This window comes from Symphodus melops (genome assembly GCF_947650265.1).
Source record: "Symphodus melops genome assembly, chromosome: 9".
NCBI classification, from domain to species: Eukaryota; Metazoa; Chordata; class Actinopteri; order Labriformes; family Labridae; genus Symphodus; species Symphodus melops.
This window is the reverse complement of record NC_136699.1, coordinates 16,943,867-16,960,506: the sequence shown is the minus strand read 5'-3', so window position 1 is coordinate 16,960,506 and position 16,640 is coordinate 16,943,867. Positions and strand designations below refer to the sequence as shown.

Below are 16,640 nucleotides of genomic sequence, written 5' to 3'. Positions count from 1 at the left end.
GACACAGCTCTTTAATACTTCTTACATTCCAGTTACTCCCTGTTTACTCTTTCATATTGCCATAGGAGGGACGTTTGAATAAATTTGGGTTCGCTTGGAGCGGCATTAGGAGTTCATTATAACTCGTGAGTTGACAGTCATGATGTCTCTCCCCTCCTCCTCCCTGCATGTCTGGTGGGACACATCAGTCTCTCTCTTGCAGGAGGTCACTCAAGTTGACTTTAGAAATGTCCCTCACACCTCCTTGGCCTCCGCTGCCACTCCCCCGCTCGCGCCCACACCAGATGGGAAGTGTGCGGGATTTTTTTTAAAGCCCTCGCGCAGGTCTGCAGGCTGTTGCGCTGGAAGAGGGGCTGAAGGAATGAAATATTCATGTGGACCAAACAAGAATGGACACCCCGGGACGGAGAGTGTGCCGATTTATTCAACTAAGACCAGGCCTCATTAAACTGCTGGCGGCAGGCAGGGATGGTGATTTTCTTTACTAGAGCTCGAACATCGACTGTTGCACACACATAAACGCACACAGCGAGATAGGAGAGAGAAAGGGCCAATGACTGCCACATTTGCCCAAACCACCATTCTAACTAACAACCTCTCTGCTCTCCCTCTGGACTATTCTTATGTGCTGCTGCGGAGGCTTCTCTGGTGTAATTGATGACCTAATGAGTGATTAGGTCTCGTGTCAGAGCAGTCAGTGTCCGCGTGGAGCCTGAGTTGTCGCTGCGCGCGGCATATGGGAGACGTGGTGACACTAGTTGTGAAAGAGGTGTGTGGCTTGAGTGAAGTGCCAGGGGACAACAGCTGATAGGCACAGGGGTCACGTGACCAATCAAAATTAAGCTAATTAATGAGACTGACTTTGGGTCTCCCATGAGATATTAAACTTATAGCCCGGCTAATTTAAGTAACGGAACGTTTTGCGCATGTGTCTTAAAGGCCTGTTTTGATCCTTGTTCCTCACTAGATGATTCATATATACAGCCATGCAGACAACTTATCAGTTATCATTGCTCTGTTATAAACAGGTGTGCCTCAGGTCTTGCCTTCCACCTGTTCGTTTTATTATTTCTCTGCAAATAATCCACAAAAGATTGTCCTGCTTTTTTATTGTTTGTTTGAGAACAAACCATGATGCTGCCATATCCCCCAAGACCCAATTAACGAGTCGGTTTCTTTGCCCATGAGAAAGATGTCCAAGCTCTTTTTCCATGGACTGATGACGATGATGAATGTCATGCTTGTGAGTACTAAGCACACACAACCACAGGTTTTACGTTTTTAAATTAATATGAAACCCCTAAACTGTCGTGTGACAACAATGAAACTGATATAAAGACCAACGCATTTAAATATCAATTCAAGGGGGCAAATATTAGAGTGATGCAAGTTTGTGCACTGTTATCGAATGTAAAAGATGATAGGTCTATGCAGTAATACTGCATCTTCCTGTAAAAACAACAAACAAAAAAAGGCCAGCAGTCAAGCAGGCCAAACTTTATGAAACAAGTTCATTGGATCATGTTTTCCTATGCTTTGAAACATACATTATAGCCTACGCCACGCTCTTAAATGATTAATTCTGTCTCCCCCCTACGTGTGAGGATAATACAGAGGCCGTGATTGAGTTACAATGAACAATAGAAGAAGAAAAGTCAAGCTTTGTCTAATTGTTCTTTGACAGGGTCAGAGGGGAGTTGCGATTGGCTGCTGCCTTCAGAGGCTGTCAGAGGTTCTTGTGGGTGACAGCAAGGTAACTGAGGGGAGGCTATAAAATGTTCGCGCACTGGAAATCTCTCCAGAGAGCATCAGACACAGTCTAGAGCCAACTTTCGCTGCAGTACACGACCACTGCTGGCCATACAGCGATGGCTGCAAAATCAGAACTTTCAAGCTGGTCGGACTACCCGGAGGACTTCACCCTGCTTCAGCAGCGGAACCTGACCCATATCAACTCCAAAAACTGGATTCAACTGCACCATGCGTGCTACAGGACGCCTGAAGCCACCGACGCAGATCTCTCACTGGATAAATTTGTGCCAGTGCGTAAACTTCCCGAGTGCTTGTCTGCGTCAAGCGTCACCGAGGAAGACTCTGACAGAGCAGCAGAGGGAGACAAGACGAGCCACTTTGGGCCCCAGAAACACAGGCGAGTCGCCGCCAACGCTCGGGAGAGGAGGAGGATGCACGGCCTGAATAAAGCGTTTGACGAGCTAAGAAGTGTTATCCCCTCTTTGGAGAACGAGAGAAAGTTGTCCAAGTATGACACACTGCAAATGGCGCAGATATACATCACCGAGCTGTCGGAACTCCTGACAGGTGTGGTGCACCCGGAATGCAGGAGTCCACGTCCAGTATCCGCAGACAAGACCTGCAGAAGGAGTTTGATCCACACCCTCCGACCGGCAGGGACCGCGCAGCCTGCAACCCCAATGACCGGAGACCAGCGAGACCCGTGCGCCTCCATCAGCCACCTTTTAATACTCGGATCTACATCTGACATGGGGTCAAATAAATCAACGAGCTCGAGCAGCAGTGATGGAGAATATTCACAGCTCAGTGACTTGGAGGAGAGTCAGAGCGGCAGACAGTGACAGAGAACCACTGAAACGAGAACCAAAACATTAGGCGACATCACGTAGGGAAACAATGTTGATCATGTGAGGAAGTCGAACATGTACAGTTATTTTGAATAGTTTAGTTGATGCACTGCCAAATGTCAAAAACAGGAGGGGTTTTTTTCCATCTCAGGGCCATGATGAAGTCAGGGGCCTTTTTAATGCACTTTATGGCCTGATCAGACATTCTCAGTCTCATTAGTGAAATGTGTCTAAATTAAAAGCAGTTATTTTCATATTTATGTATAGATATTTTAAGAGGATTGTTTTGCTACAATAAAGATACTTGAAACTTAAATGTGCACTGTAAGTCTTCTTTGTATAATGCAATCATACATTTTCTTTTCCATAATCTGCATGAGAAAAGGGAGGGGGAGGCGGCTTAAATTAGAAGAAGCAAGCTGGTTTGTAATTTACCGAATGTCATCGTGAAACATTTATTTCCAATATTATTTACACGAAACGGTCAAACTGCCAGGTTTTCTTTCAGCTCATCAGTGAAGAGCATCACTTATTGGACCCTTACTGTTTATAGAATCAACTTAATCTATAGTGACCCCTTTTTGCTGAAAAGTTGCAAAAAGTACTGAGAACTTCATTTAAGTTACGATAAACAAAACCACAGAGGAAATCAATGTGTTAGAAATGAAAGCCCTGCTCTCCTACTAAAGATAAGTACATAAGTATACATATTAAACTTAAAGGTATATGGTCTAATTCTTAATTATATAAAGCAATATATTGATTTTCTATTTTAGAAATGCTGATGAATGTGTAATAATCATAAATAGTGCTGCAGGTAAAAGGCAGGCTTATTTTGGTTGCATTGTGTACTCCTGTGAGGCTTAGTCCATATACAGTACATCATGTTTTATCATGTGTTGGTTAATAATCTGACTTCAGAGGGTCAAGTGGTTTCTAACTAAAGTTTGGACTGTAAAATAAGTTGAATAACAAAGTACAGTGTCTCCAAAACAGAAAATAATAATAGTGCTTCATTATAGTCCATCACACTCACATTCGCAAGCCAAAATCTGAAGCCTAATGCTCCCAACAGAGATGATTTCTACAAAATAAAGAAACTAATTAAGCTTTAATACAGTTTATAATAGTTCAAACTGCTCCCTCTGGGCTGCCTGTTAAGTAATAGCCTATTGAGAAAATGTGGCCGCTCCACGGGGAAGAGGGGGCTGGAACTTTGCCAGGTCCTTGGAAATGATTTCTGCCAGTCTGTTTTTAAAGCTGCTGAGGGGCTCTGTGGGGCCAACAAGGCTGGAGGAGCTGATGGCCTCCTCTGTCTCCGTCATTTTATCCACTGTCTGCGTCTGTGCATTGTAGCCTGGCTGGCTGTTCGCAGGGGGCTGACGCTGGTATCGGGGCTTGGGTAGGACCAAGGGCACAGGCTGCAGGAAAGGGCAGGGAGGAGGCAGGGAGACAGGCGGAGGAGGGGGTGAAGGGAAGGACTGCAGCCGGGGATTTAAAGGAGGATCAACTTTTTTCACTTCAGAATAGATAGAATCCGAATCTTTTATCTCAGGTTTGAACGGCTCCTTTCCCATCGGGGGAGGTGTAGATCTCATAAGGTTGCAATAAATGTTCTTCTCCGTGTCATTATTCAGGTTTAACGAGTCTAGAGAATGACAGCGCTCATCATCCTCTTCTTCTCCCGCAGACTCCTTGCTATTAGAGAAATCAGGTTTAAGAAGAGAAAGTCGATTTAGTTTGAGTTTGAAGGTGTCGTTAATAGTAGAATAGTGGTCTGCGGACTCATCCTCTTTGTCTGCTAGACAATCCGCAGGCCTTTCGACAGGAGGAACACTGGGGAGGTCGGTTCTGGTTGGGAGGAAAACATGAGTAGACTGGTCCGATAATGATCTTCTATGAACACTGAGTCTTTGGAAAGAGGGACCCTTCTCCACAGTGCACTGCTTTAATATAGCTTGGAAGATTTGCGGGCCATGCCTGGACAGGAAAATGAACACTCCTTCACCTGACTCACAGCGACGGCCAGCTTCAATGCTGAATCCCCCCTGCAATTACATCCAATAAACCATTTTAAATGGCACTGGTTGGCATATTCATATAGACATGCACTTTCCTGCTGGAAGTAAGATGGAAAAACTGTCACTTCTGTCATATCTGAATGAAGTCGTGACTAACATGCTGGTCAGTTTAGTACAAAAAGTGAAAATAGGGATAATTTAGCTTGATTCAGGCCAACAGGAGAAAAAAACACCAACCAACACCTATGTAGACTTCAACAACAATGAAAATTTGCTAGATTAAAATTGACCTGTTTTTTCTTCACATTTGGCCACTGTAGAACTAACTGGAGAGTAGTATTTGTCTTCATGAATGTATAAATGATGTTTCTCTGTGTGATTTAGGTGGAATAAAAAAAAACAACCTTACCTCTACTTGTCCAAATTTCCGTAAGAGGGTGTAAGGCCAGCAATAGACGATGTGACCAGTGTTAATGCCCAACAGTGTCACAGCCTCTTTTTCTGGGGACACGAGATACATCCCAGTCAGCTGGCATCTCCTGGATGCCTCTGTGCTCTGGACAGTCACTTGATACTGTTTTGAAGAAGGGGCCGCATCTAAACATTTGTAGAGATGAAAAAAAGAACCAAAAATGATACAGCATACTGAGTTTACAGCACTGTGACTTAGTATAGAAGAATCCTTCTAGATGTTCCATATGATGCAATACATTAGCAAAGGGAATACATATGCAGCAGATATCATCCTGCACAAAAAAGGCTGGTTTGAAATTGGTTGTCTTTCACTAATCTCTCCATGTGACTGGCGGCCTGGATTGTTCAGCAGAAGTGTAATCCATTAGGAAATCAAAAGAAATACAATTGTGTAAGCCACAGCTTGCTGACAGTAATACATTCTGGCAGTCTGTTTGCATAAATTAGTGGCTTTAGCTCCTGCTCACATACTCAGTTTTTGCTGATGTCTCCACTTTATGTTGCTGTGTCTATTAGTGCTATGAATCCAAACCTCACTGCAAGTTCCTCGCTGGTATATTAGCTATATTATAATACATTTATCAAGTTATACATTCTCTCTTATCATTTGACGGGCCTGCTTCTTAGCACTTGTCTCCAAACTACCTTGCAAAGAAAGGCTGAGTATGAGGTAAAACAAGGACGAGACAAACAAGTAGGTATGCTAACCTGTTCCCCACCTCTGTTCAGCTTTACTTTTGGGCTTATTATGTCTTTATTTGACAAGGCAGCGGCGAAAAGTCAGGTAGAGAGTTGGGAATGACATGCAGGAAAGGAGCCATTATGTCAAGCTCAAACATGGCCGCTCTCGAAGAGGGATAATAGCCTCTGTGTATGGGTCACTACCTTACTGCTAGTCACACTGGTGCCCAAGCTGTTTTCTTTTCACTTGGCAAGAACTAATACTAACTCAAATGGAGAAAAATGTGGGGGGAAAAAACAAACATTCCAAAAGAGACAACTCTAAACAGACTCTTTTGACACAAGCATGTGATTGAGATGAAGACTACAGTTTTGATGAAAAACCTCAAATAAAAGGAATTTTAATCATTGATGGCTTGTTCACAGATCAGCTGTCAATCTGCGGACTTGCGAGCATTACCTGATTTCCAAGATGAGTAGAGGTCATTATCCTCCATGGTACAGCCATTTCCGCTCTCGAAACCCCCTTTGTCTGATTCTCCAGAATCCTTCTATAAACACGGTGGCACAGTAAACATCACATGGAGTGTACACCGCCCCCTTATCTAACTTTATGACCTCAACAAGGTAAGACGCATGAAACAGCATATCTTGTGCAAGCACAAGAATTAGAGAAGTGAAGTGGTAGAAGTTACAGATACTGCATCGACTTCCTCAATGTGTGATCTGTGTATGATTGTGGATACGGTTCACCTAGAACGTTCCCAAATGATAGCACTTCTCCTGATAAGAAAATGAAAATGGGAAAGTTGCACTGATCAAGGTGAGAGGTGTGGGATACCTGGAAGGCCAGATGACGGAGGGCGCTTAGCCAGTCCTTGCTTGCAGTGGAGGCCAGAGTGTAGCTGCTTTGGGTGGTGTTTAAGTAAAAGGCTGTGCAGCCATGAGGGCAAGATTCCTTTGGAGCAGGTGAGACACTGAGGCAGTCACTTAAACGCACCACCTTTCTCTCTGGTGTTTTTTGCCAATTAGGCTTCTTCTGGTCAGTAACAGCAGTGTTGTCAGGTATAGAAAAAAGCTCCAAGCGTCCGACCCCTGTGAAGCTGGGTTTAAAAAGCATCATCCATATTTTCCGCCATGTTCTCTGTTTTAGATGACAGAGGGGAGAGATGGGAAAAGTTCATTTTAATTAGTGTGTTTACTGGAGTGCTTCATGAGTGTTGGACGACTTGAATCTATCTCTCATGCTATACATATAACACAACGCTTTACCTTTCTGCCTCACTAAATAAACTGAGCCCAAAGGATACTGTTATTTTTTAAAAATCATTAATGAGACGGTCAAACTTTTTCACAATCGACATAACAGAGTTTACAGTTTTTAAAGAAACGCCAACCCTCTTCAAAGAACTTCTCTCCAGTGTAAAAATGTAAATCTTGATTATTGTAACAGAGGCAAACATGCATTTCATTATTACTGCCTTTTAACTAAATACTAAATACTAAGATGCTTCTCTTTGATTCCAAATGTTTCTCAGGGATGATCTCGGTGATGCTGCATTCAGTTCATTCAGAGACTTTAGTCCAATGTCCCTTTTATTGTATCAGCTTTAAAATCTCTCTAATGTTGACAATGTCTGGTTTTTGCTTTTTTTTTTCAAACAGATTTATTTAACTAAGTATTTCAATTAGACACAGGTCTATCATGCTGTACTAATGTTGTTAAGATGAAACTGTTTTAAATCAGAATTTTTAAAGTAAATGTGATGTCCTTTTTATGGGTTATGTCAAAATGTATTGAAACTTTAATACACTAGATAATCATCATTTTTGTTTGAGTAATATTACTCCATAAATATTTCATCGTTTAACCCTCTAAGGGGAAGGATTTCCTGAATGGTGTAACTTCACTTTTACTCTTGTACATTTTCTTGATCACAATTCTTTAATTTGAAGTTTTCTAGTGACGTCTGAACTTTCACACACCCTTGCACTATTTTTACAGGAGGCTATTAGTAGTTTTTCTTTAAGTTAAGGATCTGGCCGATACTTCCTCCACCTCATTATGAATCAGCCTTAAACATGCAGGGGGTAATACAGATAATGAAAGCTCTGCTGCTGTTAATCAGGTTTAAAGTAACAGAACAACCTTTTTGTCTTGTTGATCTGGTTTCACAGAATCATCTCCCTAATTACCTGAAGTCCATCTCTAAATGATTTTTTTCCCGTTTCATGTTAAAAGATTTGATTCACGTCAAGTCAATAACCCCGAACACTTTATGTTGGTTAAATACATTCTACAAATGGTTGGTCTCATCCTCGCTTGATTTAGAACGGTTACACCACTGAAACATCCTGGCAGAGAAAAGATACAAACCTGACTGAATATTTGGTGTTGAATAAAACATTGAATGAAATACCTCAAACTTGTTTCAGTCATTACCAACTGAACACAGGAGTGCCAAGAGATTTAGACTGTTTAATAACGAAAGCCTCCTTTTTTATTTGAAGCGTTAAGTATACAAAATAGTCCGACAATCATTAGTAGACCTGTCGTTCTTACTTTTACCTTGAAACAAACATTGTCTCATAGATCCCTGCCATTGTTACAAGAGTTAATGAATGCGGCAAGTTAACAAAAAAACTTACTTTTCCAAACTTGACCACTTGTAGAAACAGCATCCCCTCTTTGAAGATAACCTCCATATCGCTCAGCTTGCTCTGTGAATGTACCAGATCAACAAATGTTGCTATGTGGCAAAAATGCAACCACCCCAAGAGTTTAAAATTAGGCCTCCTGTACCACAAGAATAAATGTTTCCTTTACGTCATCAGCAGTTGTTATTGGCCACTTGTGTGCTGCTTACAGGTTCAATGTCTTGGTATCTCTGATCTGTAACCAGAATGTTGCAAAAGAAACGACATGCATGTTGTGTTGCTGTTCTGAAGTCTTACTTCCCTTTGCAATTTTCCTGCTTGATTTAGCAACTTCCTCACCGTACAATCATACCACACCTTTTTTTTTATTTTTCCAGGAAGTCGATCAGAGATGAGCACAGATGTAGAAGTTTTATTTACAATTAGAGTATCAAAACTGTATCTTACAAAGCCTACAAATAAAGAGCACATACGACCGATTTGGGGAAAGAAAGAGTAAAAATGTGGGAAAAAAATATTTTAACTTCCCATATCTGAAAACTTTGTTAGGTTATGAGAAAAATAGACTTCCTTAGTTCAGTGATGCCGCATAAAATCATTTTCTCAGAAATGTCTCTCAGTTCCGTTTTCAGGTTGTGTCCTCCATTTGATGAAAGTCCTTTAGAAGTCCATCGAGCTATGAGCCAGGTAGTCTTTGCGTCCGATGTTGGTGACCTGCTTTGTTTGCATGGCCTCCAACTTTGGACAGTCCGTGATACGATGACCCAGACCACCGCAGAACGTGCAGCCCCTCTCTCCTGCGAGACACAAAATCAGCTGTGTTAGGAAGACGCCTGAAGTCTGTGAATTTTTGTTTTAAAGGTCAGTCTATCAACAGATCACGTTAGAGTAACATTTAGAATAGAGTAAAAGAAACCAATCATCGGAGAGCATAAACACCCATCAATAAACATGTAAACTGTTGACTCACCTCCGATGTCTAACATGGTCTCATCTCCTGTCTGGAGCACCTGGAGGACTGGAGGGACCTTCTGCTTGGCTTCTACCAACAGGGCTTTAAGGTCCATCAGTACTGACTCATCTATTAGAAAAAAAACACATTACACATGAAGTTAGGCTGACTGAATTCACTATCATACATTGCAAATATTTAGAGAGTCATCCCTCGAATACAGAAATGTATTCATTGACTTGATCAGTACGGTTACTTACCACAGCCTTTATTGATGAACGTAGTGGCAATACCGGTCTTGCCTGATCGTCCAGTTCTTCCAATTCTGTGGACTGAATAAAAAACAGTCTAATTAAAGCAGCTCGAGCAGCTTAATGCAAACAGATAAAAACATAATATACCCCTTTGAAGATGGGGAGGTTTCATTCAGTATATAACAGTTTTTTTTTTTTTTTTTTTCAAATGAGGTACCAGTACTTGTAGGGTAACTTGGAAAGACTACAGGGGGGGGAGGCTGGAATCTTTTCTATGTCCATTGAGAAAAATATCAGGTCAGGAAAAAAAACAAAACCCTAATTACCAATAAAATCAAATACTATGTCAAGTTCAATAAAAACAATCTACATGTACGTTGACTATTTACATCAACACTCCTGTTTGTTATTTCAAAGGTTCATCTTGGGGCGAGAGAGAGAGAGAGAGAGAGAGAGAAGGGCATGACTGAATTTTGAACAATGTGTGTGGATACTGAATGACAGGAAATGGATTTGTGGGTAAAATGTAGCAAAACGTATGAAAATACTAGAAATAAGTCAGAAGCCTACAAACTACTCAGAGTCAGAGAAATACTTTACATGCAATTTTTTGAAATCTTTCATTGATGTGTGCATTTCTTTTCGGGATCTTACATACAGCCAGCAGACACTATGATGGGATTCATGGTTACACTTTTGTAGTTTAGTAAAACACATCTTTATGCTGCAGTGCTGTTTTGTACCTCTTTCTCTATTTTTTTTTTTCTACCAACATTTTTTGCAGCGGACACTTAAATCCTAAATACGCTACAAACCGGGTTTTTTTTAAAATCTTTGTTAAACTTCTGTAACCCATTCTCCTCTTACCATAGTTTTCTATCTCCTCGGGCATGTCATAGTTCACTACATGTTGTATTGCTGGGAAATCCAGACCCTTGGAGGCGACATCTGTGGCAACTAAGACATCTTTCTTTCCTTCTTTGAACGCCTCTATGGCTTTGGTTCTTTCCTCCTGATCTGGAAAAAATAAATACAACAAATAGTACATGAAATGGTGAGTGTTTTGTAAGACGATGACAAATGAAAAGGTCAAAGGAAAAGGAAGTGTCTGCAATACTGTCCGTGCGTTGGAAATGTTAAGCAAACTTTGCAGAAGAAACTGTAAGATATGCCAGCAGAGTGGCATCTGGTGGTAATGATAGGCAACTACAAGAACCGTGCAGAGATAAAAGACCTGTGGGCCTATGACATGCTGTTCACAATAATCTGCAGCATGCACCCTCGCTGTGCTCCACTCAATGCGCATGTCATGCTCTACCTTTTCCTCCATGGATGGCCACTGCCTCTACTCCTTTCAGCAGCAGGTACTCATGGATGGCATCTACGTCTGCCTTCTTCTCAGCAAACAATAAAACCTACCGATAAAAACAGACCACGTGAAAACAGTTGACATTCTTGGTTGTTTTTTTTCCTGCATTGATTAAATATGATGAAATACTGACAGGAGGTGGTGTTTTCTGGAGACACTCCAGTAGATAAACCATCTTTGCTTCCTCTTTGACATATTCCACTTCCTGCACACACGTAAAAAGTTATTTAGGATTCATATGGTATGAATTTGTTTTTTTTATTCAATGCATTTTATGTCAAAAACTAAAACAGAAAAGCTCTTTAGGCAAAAAAAAGAAAAAAAGAAAAGATAATTAGCATACCTGGATGACATCCAAACTGGCAGCACCAGCTCTGCCCACGTTGATGGTGATGGGTTTGACAAGAGCACTCTTCGCAAAGTTTTGGATCTTCTTGGGCATAGTGGCGCTGAAAAGCAAGGTTTGTCTTTGTCCCTGGATAAAGAAACATCAAATGTTATTGTTGATGCTTTGCCAATCTAAATCTAACCAAGCTTGCATTTCAAGATGAGAAGAATGGAGTCTCAGTTGATCGAGGCCAGCTGCCAGAAGACGGACTAACTTGCCAACTACGGTGAATGTTCAGAGGATGACTTAGTTTGCTGCCTCTTAAAGAATCAGGAAATGTTTGAACACAACTGTATGTTACAGAAAGGTTCAACAAAACTGTTGTACCCACTAAGGCTTTGCAAACCAAGACAGTGAAACAAATCTACTGCACCAATGATGTACTGTGTGTAATTGTTTGTTGTTTTCTGAAAGACACCACCCACACACAGATGAGGAGCTCACCTTGAAGTAAGAGAAGATGGTCCTGATGTCTTCCTCAAAGCCCATGTCAATCATCCTGTCGGCCTCATCCAGAGCCAAGTAGCGGCAGATGTCCAGACTCACCATCTTCTTCTGTAGTAAGTCCATCAGTCTGCCGGGGGTCGCGACCATCATGTGGACACCGCTGTAACCGAGAGGAGACACGGACGGGTCTATTGGTTCTTTCGAAATGCAGCCATGCAACCATTAACAATCGCCTGTTTTGGTCCCTCTAAAAGATGTCATATAGTTTAATCGGTCATTTTTGTTCCTTACACTTATTCAAACACAACAAACCTTAGTTTACTTACTGTTTGACCACCTCCATCTGCTCCTTGACAGACATTCCTCCGATGCAGAGGGCAGTTCTCAGCTGAGGAGCTCCCTCCTCCTCCAGCAGCTTGCAGTAGTACTCGATGATGCTGTGAGTCTGCCTCGCCAACTCTCGCTGCGGGAAAGTGGAAGGTTTTTTAAATCAGACAAACAAGATTTCTGAAAGAAAACACAATCTGTCAAAAGTGCATCAATTACAAAACAGAAAAGTTTAATGAGAAAAGCCTTTCTTGACTTTGTGGGTTTAAATGATTTGCATCCCTAATCTAATTTAAATGCAGTGTGATGGATTAAGATGAATTTTTGGTGATCTATTAAAACACTAATGCTGTATTTGTACAGAAGTGAAATGTGTTGTTTGTCTTACCGAAGGACAGATGATGAGTCCATACGGTCCCTCTCTCTTAAAGAAAGGCAACCTTTTCTCTTGCTCCAGAGAAAACATCATGATGGGCAGAGTGAAGACCAAAGTCTTTCCTGAGCCGGTGAAGGCTATGCCGATCATGTCTCGGCCTGACAGACTGCAGAGGAACACTGTAAATACACACTCGACATGTACTGAACAAATCTTGCTGTGTGATTGAAGATGTACTTACACTGTTGGGATTCCTTGAATCTGAATAGGCGTGGGATGCACGATGCCCTTCTTTTTCAAACCTTTCAGAATTGCTGCAAAATAGATCCAAGTTATACTTTTTTTTTTTTTTATCTTGTGGAGCCGCTAAAGAAACAAAAGTGCTCTTAAGTGTGTGAGAGGAAATGTGTCGTACCTGGTGGGAACTTCATCTCCCTGAAGCTCTTGATAGGAGGCGGGATGCCGTCTCCATCAACCAGGATGTGAAACTTCTTCCTGACACGCTCGTTTCGGGTGTCCGGCATATTCAGGATGTAACGTGGTGCCTTCCAGCTGTGAAGAACATTCAGAACAAATGAATAGTTAAAAAAAAAAAAAAAAAAAAAAACAGAAACTCAACACAGGACTATACATCATTTTCAAGTCAAGCACCGACCTTGTTTTTATTGGATCGTCATATATGATACCTTTGGCCATTTCCTTCACAGACATCAGAGCTATAAAGAGGAAAAGTGAAAATTATTCTCGCAAGCTTCAAATGCTTTAGAACAACTTTTTTTTAATGTCTCCAACTTTAAAAGTGTAGATATATTTCAAATTCAACACTTATAGTTGTACCTCTGCCCTCTGCAACACTCTCGAGAATCTTTTCTTCCTCTTTCAGCTGCTTCTCCTTGGCGGACTCCTTACGAGCTGGAGATACAAAAACATTATCAAAGGAAATATCAGCCAGACAGTATATTCAATTTATACAGTATGAAGATAATATGTAAATACAGTCAAAAGAATTGAACAGGCAAAGTTTATTATCCAGTTTGAGTGGAGTTAGAAGTGGATACCTTCTGCTTTCTCTTTGAGGTGCTGATGCTGGTCGAGCAGACTGACATTGGAGCGTGGACCGAGACCCTCGTCCTCGTCCCTCTGCTCCTCCCCACTGTCCTTCTGCTCCTCGTCCACGGCCTTTCCTCGCAGACGTAACATCTTCTGTAGCTGTTGGATACACATATTTGTTACATCATGAATAGAACTCATGTATAGAAGTATAGTAGATAGTCATCTTTTAAAGATCTTTAAAAAACCCCAGCAGTTTAATCATGACACTGAAGAAGAAAGGTTGCATCTGTGATCTTATTAATAGGGTTTTGGCTGCAATAAATAACCAGTTGATTAAACTGGCGTACCGTCACATCATGATTAAATGGGAGACTTCAAAGTCTACAAAGCTTACCATTTTTTGCTTTCGGATTTTGACTGGAACGTAGGGAACATAGTCACCATCCTCTGATCCTTCAGAGCCAGACTTCTCATCCTCGCCATGAGATCTCTGTACAAACACATGAACCACATCAGCACTGTTGCATCTTTGGTAAGAGGCGGCTTCACAGTACAGACACATATACATATATATATATATATGCAATTGTTTCTTAAACCCTCTTTTTTCAGACTGCCTACTGTCAAAAGGGACTACACCACTTTATGGTCTTCCTTTACTCTGGTGTCAATATTGCCTAAATAATGCTGCTCCCCCAACTGCTCTGCAAGACTACACAGTGGTATCAGATCCACCACTCCAGCAATGCCAAATAACAATTGGTGCATCCCATTCCGCAGAACATCTTTTGCTCAAACTGCCTTTCAATAAAAAAGGAACAAAATGATGTTACTCACTGCCAGACAGCTTAAAAAGCATCCCTACCATTAACACATTAAAATAAACGAAAAATAAACAAAATTGGGCCTAATTCAGCAACACTATTGCGCTCATATTTAACTTTTAGATTAAACGCTCTCTGTGGTTTATAGTGTGTTCTCTCTATTATTTTCTTACTTCCATTTTCCAATTGTATTAATGTTAATCTGTATTATTTTGAATAATGTGATTGTGTTTTGTTGGCTAAAAACACGATGCATCCATCAGATGACTGCTCAAGTGTATCTATGTTTTTATATCTTTCCCTGTTCAAATAAACCTTTAAATTAAATAACAGTTAGCGCCAATAGACTCTTATATATTACTGTGGTAATAATGTAGGTTATAACCTTTATAGTTGTCTGCATCTTTTGTCTTGTGAGTTAAACGTCACGTGTCGATCATCGATGATGTGGCTCTGCACTGTTCTTGAGTTTCTACATAAACTACTTGCGGATATCTAGTAAACACAAGTAACGTGTCACATTGTTGACTGTGCGTATTCATAAAAAAGTTCGTTATATAGTTCATATTTGGGGATAAAGTAGTCAAATACGCGACTAGCTATATTTAGCTAACGTCGGCTAGCTAGTCTGTCGTTTTCCCGATGTGCGCGCTTAACTTACCTTTTTGGGTTGATTTTCCAGTTCCATGTTCTTGTTTTAAAACAGGAGTGTCCCCCTATTTTATTATCGAACTAACTGAGCACCAAATACTGGATAAATAGTTCAAAAAGTAGGTCTAGTAATCCACATGTTTACAATACACAGGAAGCTTTGCAGCTGTACGGAACGCCAGAAGGGTCCAACTTCAATGTGACGTCTCGAAGGCGATTCTGTTAAAGCAGCCGGTCGTCGTTTTTATCACACCAAAGCATAAACTTAGAAAGCAAACACCACACTTTATTTTTGTCAAAACGGTATGGTTTTTAATCTTTCTGAATGAAAGATTTTTTTCACAGTATCAAAAGTGAATTTAAAAAAATGAAACAAGCCAACATACACTTGGCTATTATTGATATAGTATAAATCTACATTCGAAACATTAAGATAATCTTCTCTAAGTGAATATAACCTGGAAAGCATCAAAAATGTTATATGAAAACAAAATCTTAGCACAGATTCAAGAAACAAAGTGTCCTTATGAATGGAAGCTAAACGTGGTGAAATGGGCCCTTGTACTCTTAAGTTGTTTTTCCCATCAAACTGTCATCAAGATGTGTGATAGGCTAGATGAAGTACAATTTGCCACCAAGGTTACAGTACAAGGAACAGAGTAGTGTGATGGAAAATATATTCCACACAACAACCCTCAGAAACCAATAACAAAGGCTCAAAAGGGCCCAAAATAATCATTCAATATGTACAAGCAATAAAAATAACTGTTGAACAACCTGGGATGATTTCAACAATTCAAATGAACTTTGCACACTGGTGTACCTGTAGGGGTTAAAATAACAGTTTTAAGAATGAGAAAACTGTGGTAAAGGACCTTCTTCTATGGATGGCAGGGTGACTATTGGGTACTTTATCTCTTTAAAAGAGATAACTATTCAAGATTAACACCAAGGAAGTTTTGAAACTTAAGACACTGACATTTCATTTTGCCCAACAGGACAGGGGGGGCAATATCGCGATTTGTTTTTGCTCTACACAACATGCATGGAGACGTGTTCGAAGGATAATTCATTGGATTTATGTTTTGTTTTAAATGCATCTTGTGGGCTGAGTGTTTGACGGTTAAAAAAATATTCTTCCACACATTTCTATAATTGCCGAAAACTGTTAAAATATCAGTTTCATTAACTGCACCATTTTCTAGACCAGTTTGGCAGTGCCGACAAATTTTTCTCACTTCAGTGTCCTTTCACAAATGACCAAATCATCAATATTAAAATGTGAATATTGAGAAAAACATTCCAATTCAATATTATAAACTAGCAGCAAATGCACTGCAGTGCACTTGTTCGTAAAATCAATGAAATAGTCGCCATGATTACTGCCTGCAGGAGTGAATTCTCACAAAAATGGGTTAAACATTTTTTGTTTACACTTAGTAAAATATAAACTGTCTACTGTGTTTACCAAGACTGCTGTTGTGGCTGGTAAACTAGCAGTGCAGAATATATAATAAATGTTGAGAACCAAATTTAACTGATGGGAATTCAGAAGTTTAACAATG

General features: G+C 40.6%; 3 protein-coding genes across 3 annotated transcripts; 1 reads left to right on the top strand and 2 right to left on the bottom strand.

The window, feature by feature from the left end:
• The first annotated feature begins 1,644 nt into the window (after positions 1 to 1,644).
• Positions 1,645 to 2,916, top strand: atoh1b (atonal bHLH transcription factor 1b). The gene has a single exon (XM_079351931.1). It carries the CDS (start codon positions 1,869 to 1,871, stop codon positions 2,592 to 2,594), a length of 726 nt encoding a protein of 241 aa, XP_079208057.1. The 5' UTR covers positions 1,645 to 1,868; the 3' UTR covers positions 2,595 to 2,916.
• A 107-nt stretch (positions 2,917 to 3,023) lies between these two features.
• Positions 3,024 to 8,718, bottom strand: dok3 (docking protein 3). The gene is made up of 5 exons (XM_079351924.1): positions 8,426 to 8,718; positions 6,618 to 6,920; positions 6,237 to 6,327; positions 5,031 to 5,218; positions 3,024 to 4,648 (listed from the first exon to the last, which is right to left on the bottom strand). Exons 1-5 carry the CDS (start codon positions 8,480 to 8,482, stop codon positions 3,770 to 3,772), a joined length of 1,518 nt encoding a protein of 505 aa, XP_079208050.1. The 5' UTR covers positions 8,483 to 8,718; the 3' UTR covers positions 3,024 to 3,769.
• A 113-nt stretch (positions 8,719 to 8,831) lies between these two features.
• Positions 8,832 to 15,298, bottom strand: ddx41 (DEAD (Asp-Glu-Ala-Asp) box polypeptide 41). Its single transcript, XM_079351921.1, has 17 exons — positions 15,086 to 15,298; positions 13,995 to 14,090; positions 13,606 to 13,756; positions 13,385 to 13,459; positions 13,203 to 13,263; positions 12,963 to 13,099; positions 12,789 to 12,861; positions 12,560 to 12,713; positions 12,171 to 12,307; positions 11,842 to 12,004; positions 11,353 to 11,484; positions 11,143 to 11,214; positions 10,959 to 11,055; positions 10,508 to 10,657; positions 9,647 to 9,718; positions 9,405 to 9,515; positions 8,832 to 9,231 (listed from the first exon to the last, which is right to left on the bottom strand). Exons 1-17 carry the CDS (start codon positions 15,110 to 15,112, stop codon positions 9,095 to 9,097), a joined length of 1,845 nt encoding a protein of 614 aa, XP_079208047.1. The 5' UTR covers positions 15,113 to 15,298; the 3' UTR covers positions 8,832 to 9,094.
• Positions 15,299 to 16,640: the final 1,342 nt, after the last annotated feature.

Bases quoted from the DNA above. Each gene is read 5' to 3' on its own strand.
- atoh1b (XM_079351931.1), top strand. From the start codon at position 1,869: ATGGCTGCAAAATCAGAACTTTCAAGCTGGTCGGACTACCCGGAGGAC.
- dok3 (XM_079351924.1), bottom strand. From the start codon at position 8,482: ATGGAGGTTATCTTCAAAGAGGGGATGCTGTTTCTACAAGTGGTCAAG. The intron at 6,921-8,425 runs GTAAGTTTTTTT...CATCTAAAACAG, and splicing joins AAGTGGTCAAGTTTGGAAAA to AGAACATGGCGGAAAATATG. The intron at 5,219-6,236 runs GTAATGCTCGCA...ACAAATGTTTAG, and splicing joins CTACTCATCTTGGAAATCAG to ATGCGGCCCCTTCTTCAAAA.
- ddx41 (XM_079351921.1), bottom strand. From the start codon at position 15,112: ATGGAACTGGAAAATCAACCCAAAAAG. The intron at 13,757-13,994 runs GTAAGCTTTGTA...TGTATCCAACAG, and splicing joins AAATCCGAAAGCAAAAAATG to CTACAGAAGATGTTACGTCT. The intron at 9,516-9,646 runs GTAAGTAACCGT...TTTTTCTAATAG, and splicing joins GTTCATCAATAAAGGCTGTG to ATGAGTCAGTACTGATGGAC.